The sequence below is a fragment of the Tachysurus vachellii genome, chromosome 3, assembly GCF_030014155.1.
Source record: "Tachysurus vachellii isolate PV-2020 chromosome 3, HZAU_Pvac_v1, whole genome shotgun sequence".
Taxonomy (NCBI): Eukaryota; Metazoa; Chordata; class Actinopteri; order Siluriformes; family Bagridae; genus Tachysurus; species Tachysurus vachellii.
The window spans coordinates 7,533,862-7,546,361 of NC_083462.1; the positions used below are offsets into that span (position 1 = coordinate 7,533,862).

The following is a 12,500-nucleotide window of genomic DNA, read 5'->3' on the forward strand; positions in this document are numbered from 1 at the left end:
GACGAAGTGAGGAACGTTCCGCTGTGGAAATGTTCACCATGAAGAATCAACGACAGACACGTGTGAACCACGTCATGCAAAGAGGCATCACGCACCATGATATCCTTCCATCTCACACACACACACACACAATCTCTCACAAGAGTTCTTTATTTAGTCTGGAGAAATGAAGATAGAAACAAACAGACAAAACAAACTGTAATTTTCTGTGAGATGCAGCAAAGAAAGCTGAGGTGACTGAGCGAGTCAGAAACCCTGCAGGAACACGTCTTTTTTTTTTTTTTTTACAGCGTTCCACTTATTACTAAAAAAAAAACCAAAAAAACAAACACTTTCAAATTTGAACATCTAAGGAAATGGTTTGGAAAAACTTTTCACACTTTTAGTCAATCAGCCAAAACTCATACAGCGTCTACACAGAAGTCTATTAATGTAAATAACAAATCATAACAAAAAAAACTGTCCACTTTCACATTTCCAGCTTAGCTTAGATCATGTTAACTCCTCCAGTGGTGGACAGTAGGCTAAGTTTAGTACCCTGCTAGCTTGTTTTGGCATTATATCATGTAATTAAGACCTGAAGCAAAGTCTGATAGCAAGCCACCTAACTGTTATTTCATTAAAGGCATTAGCCATGTTCTCAAGTAGGTTAGCTAACAAAAATACTGGGCAGTTTCCATCAGGTGTTTAAGGTCAGTCGTGTTAGTCTAATCACAACCAAATCATCCCAAATCTTTATAGATTTGCTTATATAACTCCCACCCACCAGCTAATCTTCCCCCAATGCCACAACAACCACCAAGAGATGCCTTTAACCCTTAATTGCTCAGTTGTATAAAATGTAAGTCACTCTGGATAAGGTCGTCTTCTAAATGCCGTAAATGTAAGAGAGAGAGAGAGAGAGAGAGAGAGAGAAAGGTTAAGGCGAGATTTGCTCTCTTGTCTGTCAGCCACAGATGGTTGTGTGGCTTCCAAATTGAAGCTATCGTGTTCATAAACATTATGCGACTCTTGTTGTCACAAGATGGCAAGATGAAAGCAAAACCACAGCAAAGAATATGTATTCAAATAACTGCCGTTCATCATTAATGTAATTTATCAAGCAGCGTTAGAGAAACTTCTCCCATCTATTCATTAAACCGAGTGTGATCAGTTAGCTTGATGTAAACCTTTTTTTTTTATTTTTCCCTGAAGGGAAAACTTAACTTTTAACGTCTTTTCGTTAGCCCGTTCACAACCGTTACCTTTATTCCCCATTTTATCAGCACACACGCTTGAGCGAGTAATGACCCGCACCCCAGTCTGTGACAGTCACTGGGTGACAAACCACGTCGTTGAAGCACCGCGCTGAACACGACCGGAATGTAATGATGTCTCGAGGAAATGCCTAGATCGCACACGCACTACAGATTTGCACCTCATGTGTGAAATTGGAGGGGGACCGTAGGGCTTATGGTGCCGTATGGGACAGAGCCGGTGCACTAAAGCACATCTGTGTGACAGTTTTCCATTACTTGTTAGCTACATTAGCCCGCAAGGCTGAAAACGCAAATGTCAGATAGGAAACGCGTCTTGGCTGATCGACTGTATTTAGAGGAAAAGTCGTAAATGAAACTTTTCTGTACTGAGCTGTGCATTGAACAGAGCTTCTTACAGAGCTTTCTGTTTATTAATTAACACATACACACACACACGCACATATATGTATATACCAGCGACACACCACATGCACACATAGTATATATTATGCTGCAGACAGAAGAGATGAGTCAGACATCCAGTTTTAACTTGATCTCCGATCGAGCGAATGCTGACTGAACGTACCTAGATACGATATTTAGACGAGGCCACAGACAGAACAGCTGCACTCATGTCAGCGTTTAAGGAGTGCTTAGGGCTCAGTGACAGCCCCGATTAATCTGTAAGCTGTCTCCAGGTAAGTGGAGTGAACAGTGTAGACTGCAGAGCGGCTGTGAGACCAGTGTCTCCTCTGTCCTCTGTCCGGTTCTCTGCTTGGTCTAATATTCTGTTTACTCGTCGTTAAATGTTACACATTCGAGTAACATTAGTAGTCTTACTGCAAATATACAGCAAATATACACTGCCAGACAAAAAAAATTTCTCCTCCTGTTTGGTAGAGTTTAATTATTAGTAGTAAAATGTAAGAATACAAGAAATGATGATCAAGTGTTCCAGGAACGATCTAAAGCTTTAGGAGTGAGGAATGATTCTCGGACCCTGAGGGGAAATCTTCACTCGGTGCTCTTACAATGTAAACTCTGCGACCAGAGTTTTGGCAGCGTGACATTTTCCTGTTAAGGCCCTGAAATTAAAGAGGCCAGAAGCAAAATTGCAGAGAATTCTCAGAGGATGGCTACAAACAAAGGAGGTGATGAACCGTAAATGAAACACATGAAGGTCCTTATTTTTAACCGTCAAACCAAGCTCATTGATAATGTAAACGAAACAGTTTTCTTTAACGGCAGGATCGTGTAATCGGACCCAGGGACGTCAGAATTCGCCAGCGTTTTAATCGTACAATCCTGTACCGTGTGACGTGTAATAATCTTATAAGATCGCTGAAATTAAGCCCATAGATGAAAGAGACAGTAAACAGGCCTGGTATCTGTTGTAAGGCACGTAGCATGTTAAAATACTTTAGAGAATTTTTTTTTTTTTTGCTGGCTGTGTGTATTAGCTCTAATTCAGTAAATGCCTGGGCTGCACTAAAAGATTTCTACACAGTTGTGCTCTTAATGTGTGATCCCAGATATATTGACCAAAATCACTGATTTTTATATATATATATATATATATATATATATATATATATATATATATATATATATATATATATATATATGTATATATATATTTCCCCAGAATAAATCTCCACAAATGTTTGGATTATTCTCACAGACCTGCGATCTAGCACAATCTTTCAAAACAAACTCTCAGCTCAGCTCTTCTCTCAGACATGATGTCAGCATCTCGTTTCTGGCGTCTCTTTCACACTGCAGGATTTTCTATGGTACATGTGACCCGGACTGTGTGTAGATCAGAAAGTGTTCTTACGCTAGTGTAGCCCTGGTATGAGTAAAGTGTATAGCATTTAATCATATATTTAGAAGATGTATAGGAGTTTTTATGTATTATTGTGAGGGAGGGGGTGGGGAGGGTGTGTCTAACCCCCATCCTTTTTTTTCCCCCCTCCTGCTTCTCTTCTTCCTGTGTCACTCACCTCACACCATTTCTCACCAACATCCTTGTCTTGCCCCTCATAAACCCCACCTTATAAAATTCCACTTCCTGTCTGTGTCCTTACACCCTCTACCTGCTCCCCCCCCCTCCTCCCTCCAATCCTGCACCTCAACGCCTCCTCGTTCACTAAAGCCCATGGAAATATTTGTGGATGACGAGACCAAGCTGACCCTGCATGGCCTGCAGCAGTACTACGTCAAGCTGAAGGACAACGAGAAGAACAGGAAACTGTTTGATCTGCTGGACGTGCTGGAGTTCAATCAGGTATCTCGGCGTACGCTCAAGAGCCGGACTTTTAAATCAATATTTCCTAATCCTGAGCTTTTTTTCCCCTTGCACATCTTGGTCCACAAATTATTCTAGATTATAGAGAAGTCTGTACTCTATCCTCACCCACTCCGCTGAAACCTCACATCCGTACAAACGCGGTCGATATCCGTGTAAATTCAAGTACAGGATTTTAACGACACAAATGTTTTTAATAATTACAGTTTTATAAGATAGTGTTGTATAAGTAACGACAATAAAACTAACAAATAATGTTAATCATCGCAATTCTTCATGCAGGAAACTATACTGATAAATATTTCTGTTTATACAGCTATATTTCTATCTATATTTTAAAGAAATACAAGTTAAATGTTAACAATTTGAGTTCGTAAATAAATAAAAGCCTAATTTGTGTTCTGTAAATCTGGCTGTATATTGGTTGGGGGCGGAGCAAATTTTCTGGCCCAGAAAAAATGTAACTACAATGCTTAAAATAAACACAATATAAAAGTCACTTTCTGTGGCATTTTGTAATCATTTTTTAGTGTTTTCTCTGATTGTATGTGATTATCACAGAATGACTTTTAAAGATTACAGACGGCTCCTTCAACAGCTTTCTTCATCCTATAAGATGATTACGTTTCTTATGAACGCACAGCAGCTTTCTTTTCCGTCTGAAGTTATATGACGTCATACGATTATTTCAGGGTGTGAATACTTTTAAACAATACACAGTGCAACTTTAACCCTATAAAGTATTAGTTAATAAGCTTGGTTGTGATTCAGACTGGGCAATCGCAGGAATTCTGTTTCTGTTATTATTTTATTAATTTAATTATTTGCTCTAGTTTTTTTATTTATTTAATTTGATCATTTCTAATCAGGTCTCTCCTTGGGTGTAATAAAGCCTCAGTATAAATGAAGTGGTTCTTGTACTTATTATTATACGTTATTACAAATAAAGCTTACTTGTGTGTTGTGTCTGTTGCAGGTGGTGATCTTTGTGAAGTCAGTGCAGCGCTGCATCGCTCTCGCTCAGCTGCTGGTGGAGCAGAACTTCCCAGCCATCGCCATCCACAGAGCAATGCCTCAGGAGGAGAGGTGCGACGCCGCCTCACAAACACACACTAACACACCGTCTGTGCTTCATCACTGTCATTTCCCTCGCAGCAATCTAACGGTTTCTGTCCATTAACCGCAGGCTCGCTCGATATCAGCAGTTTAAAGACTTTCAGAGACGCATCCTCGTGGCTACTAACCTGTTCGGCAGAGGAATGGACATCGAAAGAGTCAACATCGCCTTTAACTACGACATGCCTGAGGATTCGGACACGTACCTGCACAGGGTTGGTCAGCGCTGGCTTAGTAATTAGTGATAGGATCGTTATATTTAGTAACGTGACATATTCGGTACAACTTTAACACAAACTGTTATTACAATGTTACACTATACATACAGTCTTTAGAATGATTATAACGTCCTTGCTCTCTGATATTTTCTTAGGTGGCAAGAGCGGGCAGGTTTGGCACAAAAGGTCTAGCCATCACGTTTGTGTCTGACGAAAGCGATGCCCGGACGCTGAATGACGTTCAGGACAGGTTCGAGGTGAACATCACTGAGCTTCCAGAGGAGATCGACATCTCGTCTTACAGTAAGTGCTTCACTACCTGCTCCTTTCTGAACAGCTGTGAGTGTGACAGAGGTGAAGTTTTGAAACAAGATGTGAGTCCTGTGAAATCCCAAGGGACTAAAAGATGTGGGAATATACAGCAGACTGGGTTAGAGCTTCGGATTCTCCGCGTTTATTAATGCACTTGGAGATCTCCAGATTGTTTTCTCACCAGCTTATGAAGCTTAAGTAAAGAGAAAGAGAACGAGGAGGAGATAAGAAAGCAGCCGGCCTGGAGAGATAAAAGAGCAGCGAGTGTTATCACCTCTGACCTTTTTGTGTTTCGTCACAGAGACCCACCATACCAAAACAATTCAGTACAGCATGCTCAGCATCTACAGCCCTGAGTTTTCTGTTCAATACATGAACAGAAAGCTTTAGCAAGTGATCACAGAGCGAATAATTAAAATCAGTCATGAGGATGTGATGTTTTTCTGCCCTTTTGGTAAACCATTTTCTAAAGGAATAAGGCAGATTCCTGCTGGTGCCTTTAGATGTAGATTTCTGTGTTTATTGATGGTAAAACTTGAACTAACATACAAACATACTTTTTTTTCTCTGTCACAGTCGAGCAGACGCGGTAAAGCGGACACCGAGGAGAGACGGCGAGTCGTTCTTTTCGAGGACGTCTGGGAGGAGCAGCGCTCAGTAGCCTGCATTTCACACAGACTGAAATGGCGTGAGAATGTAAAAGCAGGAAAAAAAAGTAATCCAACACTCATACATTCAGCACACGGGTTGTTCCTGCCTCTGATGCTTATGTATATTTAAATAAAAAAAAAACTTTGTTTATTTTAAATTATAGAGCCAGGATTTTGTAGTGTGCTTGTTAACCTTTTCAAAAAAGTGTTACTGGCTGTTTGTTTGTTTTTTTTTTAATTCGAGTGCAGTGGTTGGTTGGTTTTTGTTCATGTGTTTGATCGAACTCCGTTGTTTTCTGATAGACGAAGCATCAGTGTAAACCAGTCGAATAGTAAGCTGTGATAGTAGTTCAATAATAAAGGCATGATGGACACGGAGTTGTAAAAAAAAGTGATAATGTGTCTGATACGCTAATCTGTCCTTTTGTGTTTAGTGCTTTTTGGGAAAAATAACACATTGTTTGTTTGTTTATTTACAGCTACTTTTGTCTTTAAACTAATTGTATGCAATATTGTATTGAATTATTATTAGTACTGAGACACTGTACAGTAAAGGTGCATTAGGTTTGAGTTTTCCTTTTTATATTTCAGAACCGGTTGTAGTCGCAAACCTATTAACCTGTACGATAAGTATTAACCTGTACGAATAATAATGAGTATTAACATGTACGAATTTTCTTTTCAGCAGTTTAAAAGAAAAAGAGAGACAGAACGAGCACTCCTAATGTTTTTCCTACATAATGCACCTTTAGGACATTTTTGGTACTTCTCATAGTGCTTTACCAGTATTCAGAATTAAAGACTGAATTTCATAATTAAACACAAAACACAAACAGCTGTCGTGTCAGTGAGGTTTCTTCTGGTTCTGTCTGTCTTTGGTAGGGTTGGGTATCAAAAGGAATTTTCCGGTTCCAATTCCGGTTCCAGTTCTGCCTTACGATTCCCGGTTCTGATTCCGATTCCATAATAAAAGAAATGTGAAAAATAATGCACAAAACTCTTTAAATATTTTAAACAGAGCATTTCAATTCATATCAATTTAAATAAATCCAACATCAAATTTAACATTCAGAATTACAACTTAGCAAAACAGTTAGCAATTTTTCTGAAGAAAAATGAACATGTCTGCTTTCTCTGGGAGAAGACGAGACCTTTCCTGGCTTATTGTATCTCCAGCTGTGGAGAAAACCCTCTCAGAGGGATTTATGGAGTAATATGCTCCATATTCACAGATTCGAATTTCCCGAGTCAATAGCTCCTGACCTAAACACTCTTATTACACAAATAACGGCTCTTTTTTATAGTAATGTAGAGAGGCAGCTACAACCCAAGTTTCCTCAATATCAGCTTTCCTCTGTGTTGGACAAAATACATAAGTCTCTATGTGTGAACACCTAAGAGACAGATTCCAAGGGACCGTCAGCAAAGTGCAAAACCCGAAAAGCGAAAACAAAAAACAATCAATAGCTTTACTGTAATACACTGTACTGTCACCAAACTCAGATCACACATCACTGATGTCCTGAGTGTTGAACTACAACACTTATTTGGGATAAATGTGTTTTTGTTTATTTTTTATGATTTTTCATAATATAAAAAAATCAATAGCTTTACTGTAATACACTGTACTGTCACCAAATTCAGAACACACATCACTGATGTCCTGATAGATGTACTACAACATTTATTTTTGGAAAATGTGTTTTGTTTTTTTTTTGTTTTTTTTTATGATGGGGTAGATTTGCTTCCTTGTCGTAGCTTTGGACATTAATCCACACTTTAGACTTTTTTTTAGACATGTTTAACACAAAGCGTACCTCAGCACAGCAGCACGAGTGACTGATTTCTGTGGTAAACTGCGTTAATTTGGTTGCGTGACTGTAAAACAATGAATATTCATGAGTTAAGACGTGGCTATTTAAAGTGACCGCTCACAGCACTTTGCCCGTCATCGCATCGGAACCGCGTTTGGAACCGAAACTAAAAAATTCCGCGCGGTTCCGGTTCCTGTTAAAAAACAGAACCGGTTCTCGGTTCCCAACCCTAGTCTTTGGTGTCTTAAATGAGGAATAAAACATTTCATGTTGTTGTGTTAAATGCAGAAAATGATCACTGTTACCGCTTTGTAGTCCATTATTCTTCAAGACCAGGTACTGAAGTGTTTATTTCCTTTTACACCACAGAAATTTGCCAAAGATAAGTTTTTTTTAAATAAAAAAAAAATACACATCATTTGTTTGTTTGCAAACAAGGTACGTATCACTGTTAAAGTAGCTATAAATAGCTGTTTCCTCATCAGTTTCACCTTTTCTGTGCAAGATTACAGAGATATCTGAAAGTACAAACCATCTTGAAGTCTTTTACTGTGGCAGAAAATGTTCAGTTACAAAGCACTGACACGGGAAACTCCATCCAAAACAAACATAATCACAGAAAACGTTCCCATATCAACATATCCACACGTTTATACATAACAGTTTTAATTATTTGGATTAATACGATTTTGGAGAGTGATTATTAGCTGTTGCTATAACAGCGATAAACGTGTTAAGATTATGAGCATGTTATTATAATCCATGTGATTTACCTTTGAATCGAAATTAATCAACATGGCAGTTTGGTGGCTTTCCAATCAGTAGTCCAACAACTTAAAACACTGAGCTAGAACTTTCCCTTTTAGATGCAAATTGTGGCATCTGAGGCAGGTTTTACCTCAGGATCTGTCAGTCTCAATGAAGGACAGGTGATTTTTTTTTTTTTTACTGTAGTTTACCTATTAGGAAATAGAGCAGCTCTCTCTCTCTCTCTCTCTCTCTCTCTCTCTCTCACACACATTTTCTACCGCTTATCCGAACTACCTCGGGTCAAGGGGAGCCTGTGCCTTTCTCAGGCGTCATCGGGCATCAAGGCAGGATACACCCTGGACGGAGTGCCAACCCATCGCAGGGCACACACACACACACTCATTCACTCACGCAATCACACACTACGGACAATTTTCCAGAGATGCCAATCAATCTACCATGCATGTCTTTGGACCGGGGGAGGAAACCGGAGTACCCGGAGGAAACCCCCGAGGCATGGGGAGGACATGCAAACTCCACACACACAAGGCGGAGGCGGGAATCGAACCCCCAACCCTGGAGGTGTGAGGCGAACGTGCTAACCACTAAGCCACCGTGCCCCCCCAATAAATCTTTTAATCTCTTAAAAGGAGAGATACATCCCAAACCTGAGGTAATGTTCATTTTAAAGCTTTTTTTATGTTCCTTATGTTTCTCATGTTTCTTCTTAATTCAATAAGATTCATTAAAGCAGTACTTTTAAAGTATCTACGGTATCCTTATGTATAAAAACTCTGTGAACACATTTCATTTTTGTTCACCATTACAGAGTAAAGAATGAATAATACATTAAAACCTAGCGCTAATGTTTAGCTATGTTGAAACAGTGGAGACAGATGAACATCCCTGACCCAATTTATCAGCTTTATCTTCAGCTCTAAATGCTTCAAAGGAAACAGGCTGTTAATGATCTGCACTCAATTACACACCCCAAACCCCACTGAGAACCCGAAGCTTCACGGCTTCGACTAGCCAGATAAGCTGACGTTTTAGGTTATGAAAGCTCTGCACTTCACTGTTTGCTAGCAAATGTTGCTAAAGTTTACAGCTAGATAGTTAGCAAGCTACTGACTAAAACCCCAACAGCATTTGGCTAACAGCATTTGCTAATTTTGATGATAATGGGAGTATTTATAACAGCCTGTTGGTTAACACAATTCATAACAAAAGCCTTTCTCCATTAGCTAGCTGAGTCATCTAGATTAGCTAGGTGGATTTTATGATGTTTGTACCTTATGAAAGCTCTGTTGTGTTAAACTCAAGTGTGTCTGACTGGTCAGGAAACAATAAGCGTAAACCTATATATACTCCTTATTTTAGATTTATCATTTAATATATCATCTACATGTTTAGCTTTATGCGTGTATGAATTAACATGGGCTAGATAGTTAGCAAATGAACCTAGCAAGCTACTAATAAAACTTCAAGAAAATTTGCCTAACAGCATTTGCTAGCTATTTTTAAATACCGTTGATAAGGAGTGTAGCATTCATAAGAGTTGGTTAGGTAACATAATTATTCACACACATTTTCCCGTTAGCTAGCTAAACTAGCTGACACACTGCTTATCTTCTCAGCCTTCTGTATGATGTTCTTGCAGATTGTGCTCAACATGTTTGAAATGGAAACTCTCAGGATAATTTGAATAACGGGAATATTTGTTAGATAGCTATCTCTGTAGCTAGAACCATGTATTAATTAACACGATAGATAGTTCGTGAATAAACCTAGCAAGCTAATGAATGAAACCTCAAGAGCATTTGGCTAACAGAAATTGTTAGCTATCTAAATACTTTTGATAAGGAGTAATTCTATTGATTAGAATTGGTTAGATTAACAAAAAAAAAAAAAGTATGAAGTAACAATCTATAGACCTAGAAAGCTACAGAATGAAACAAAAGAAAGAAACTTCAACAGCATTTGCTAGCTATCTTTAAATAAAATTGATAATAAATGTAGTGTTTATAATAGTCAGTTAAATAACAATGTTTCACACACATTTCTCCATATGCTTATGCTTTGCTTGACATATTATCTCAGGATAACGGAAATAGGAGAATCTTTGCTAGATAGAAACATGTGTGAATGAACCTGACACACTTCTGAAACCCCATTTAGATTCATTAACTTCTTACACACTTGAGTGTTTCTTCTTCATTGATATTAGTTACTAAAGGAAGTTTATCTACTCAGTCTTATTCTAGCCTGCCTTCTTTTTTTATGATACCCATGAATTACGTAAGAGGAAACGATCACAAGAGTTTCAGCAGTACAGAACTTTACAACAGGAAGTCAACAGGACGAGAGAGAGAAGAGAAAATGGAAATTACGGGAGGAACAAATGGAAGTGGGTGATTTTGTGTGTGTGTTGAGAGTGTTTGCCTTTTTAAAGCGTGTTTCAAAGTCCACCATTTGAATCTAGCTATTAAGTGCAAGTTGCTGAGATTACAAACCTAGAAGATGCATTAATTGTACGATATTGTTACTTTTCATGCAGAATAGTTTTCTGTGCTGCTTTTTTCTTTTAATACATATATAGTACATCCCTGTTGAACCAGATGCAGCTGTTGTGAATTTAAATTCCTGAGGTGCAGAGGTGCATCCAAACCTACAGCAGAGGAGCGCATGTTTATTATTGTGGGTGCGAATATTCCGTTCTGGTGTCAGTATTCGTTAGGCCCTTTACACCTACTAGACCAAATCAGAACTTAAAGGATATATTTTTTGGATTCGGTTGCTGTTTGGTTTGGTTTAATCTGAACCACAGGTTATTAAAGGAACCAGAAAAAAGTTGGCTGAGGAAATGTGTAGAGGGGGAAAGATTTAGTTGTGAAACTGTTGTAAAATTCATCAGAAATACAGAGCGAGTAGAAAACTCGTCACCCAGTCAAAGTTTTAATGGAATAATTAGCTCAAAACATGATCTTTTTTTGCTCATTCGGTTCGTCAGCCCACAGCGGTTATAAATCCAATGTGAGCTGGTAAAATGAGCCAAAAGACCAAACTAAAAAGTTAAAAAAAACCTGCTCTGCACTGACAAAGAAAAAAAGAAAAAAAGCTGGATGCAAAGCACAATGTATTAAAACAGTTAAATAATTGTTTATCTGATTGTTTTTATAACGCTAGTGTTCTAATCTCCTCTAAACTATAGTGAAATCCTCCCAGGGGGTTTCTGCTTTGTCATATATTTCAGTTCTCTGGAAACATTTTCTGATAAGGTCACCATACAACAGAGAAAAATCTATGCTTTGGGAGGACAGTTTGATAGGGTAGACAAACTACTCTGGGTGATTCGTTTAGTCTCATTAACTGCTTTATCCAAGAAACACTGGTCATGGTCATGAGACAGGGATAGACCCTGGATAGGACACTAGATAAGTGTACAAAAATGTTTTTAGGAGGAAACCCCGTATAGACATTGGCAGGGACCCCTAGGAACTCTAGGCTGTGAGGTGAACAACAACTATATCTGATCAGTGAATGAAAGTTTTATTGGATGTTTTCCAGTCGTTAGGATTGAACTGAAGTCTAAATTGAAGTCTGAAATCCCAGAAAACTTTCCTCTCCTGAAATCTAACCTACTGCACACATCATGTTCACACATCATTACACTGAACCAGCTTCAACCCTTTGCCACCGGTAGAATGGAACCGGACTGTTGATTACCTTCAACCACTAAAATTCTTTGTAAGGTTAACAGCTACAAATTTTTAGAAGCTTATGTACAAGCACTTGAAGCATCTCAGAACGCAGAAATGGGTTTGTTATATGTTTTCTATGAATATTTTGCCCCTAGTAGGCTAGAGAGAAACAGAAACACTTCTTAAAGCCCTGAGTGTTTACTTTCATATTAACCACCACTCTGGAGTGGAACATGACAAATACATTCAATTCACTTCAGTTCAGTGTACCGTAATCAATAGTTGGCTGCTTCTTTCATACATGTCACTTGAACAAAAGAAATGTCTTGCATACTGACGTATCAAAATAGTCTTTTATTTATCAATGTATTAAATTTATAAACACATCAGGCA

General features: G+C 38.5%; 3 protein-coding genes across 6 annotated transcripts in view; 1 reads left to right on the forward strand and 2 right to left on the reverse strand.

The window, feature by feature from the left end:
* Positions 1-6,677, forward strand: part of ddx39b (DEAD (Asp-Glu-Ala-Asp) box polypeptide 39B) — a 10,574-nt gene extending 3,897 nt beyond the window's left edge. For both annotated transcript variants that reach the window (XM_060865605.1, XM_060865606.1), the window contains exons 7-11: positions 3,394-3,525; positions 4,523-4,632; positions 4,733-4,877; positions 5,036-5,183; positions 5,769-6,677. In XM_060865605.1, coding sequence (XP_060721588.1) covers positions 3,394-3,525; positions 4,523-4,632; positions 4,733-4,877; positions 5,036-5,183; positions 5,769-5,785 — 552 coding nt within the window. In that variant the 3' untranslated portion in view covers positions 5,786-6,677. The remainder of the gene's footprint in view (positions 1-3,393; positions 3,526-4,522; positions 4,633-4,732; positions 4,878-5,035; positions 5,184-5,768) is intronic.
* The window catches only part of polr1h (RNA polymerase I subunit H), a 30,258-nt gene that overhangs the window by 7,376 nt on the left and 10,382 nt on the right, over positions 1-12,500 (reverse strand). Inside the window, exon 1 of one of the 2 annotated variants that reach the window (XM_060865610.1) lies at positions 4,501-4,641. The exons of the other annotated variant lie outside the window; for it this stretch is intronic. The gene's annotated coding sequence lies outside the window, so the exon portion shown is untranslated. Of the gene's footprint in view, positions 1-4,500; positions 4,642-12,500 lie in introns of those variants that run through there. 2 annotated transcript variants of the gene reach the window in all.
* Positions 12,447-12,500, reverse strand: part of mgat1b (alpha-1,3-mannosyl-glycoprotein 2-beta-N-acetylglucosaminyltransferase b) — an 11,393-nt gene continuing 11,339 nt past the window's right edge. For both annotated transcript variants that reach the window (XM_060865601.1, XM_060865602.1), the window contains exon 3: positions 12,447-12,500. This exon is cut by the window's right edge and continues 1,880 nt beyond it. The gene's annotated coding sequence lies outside the window, so the exon portion shown is untranslated.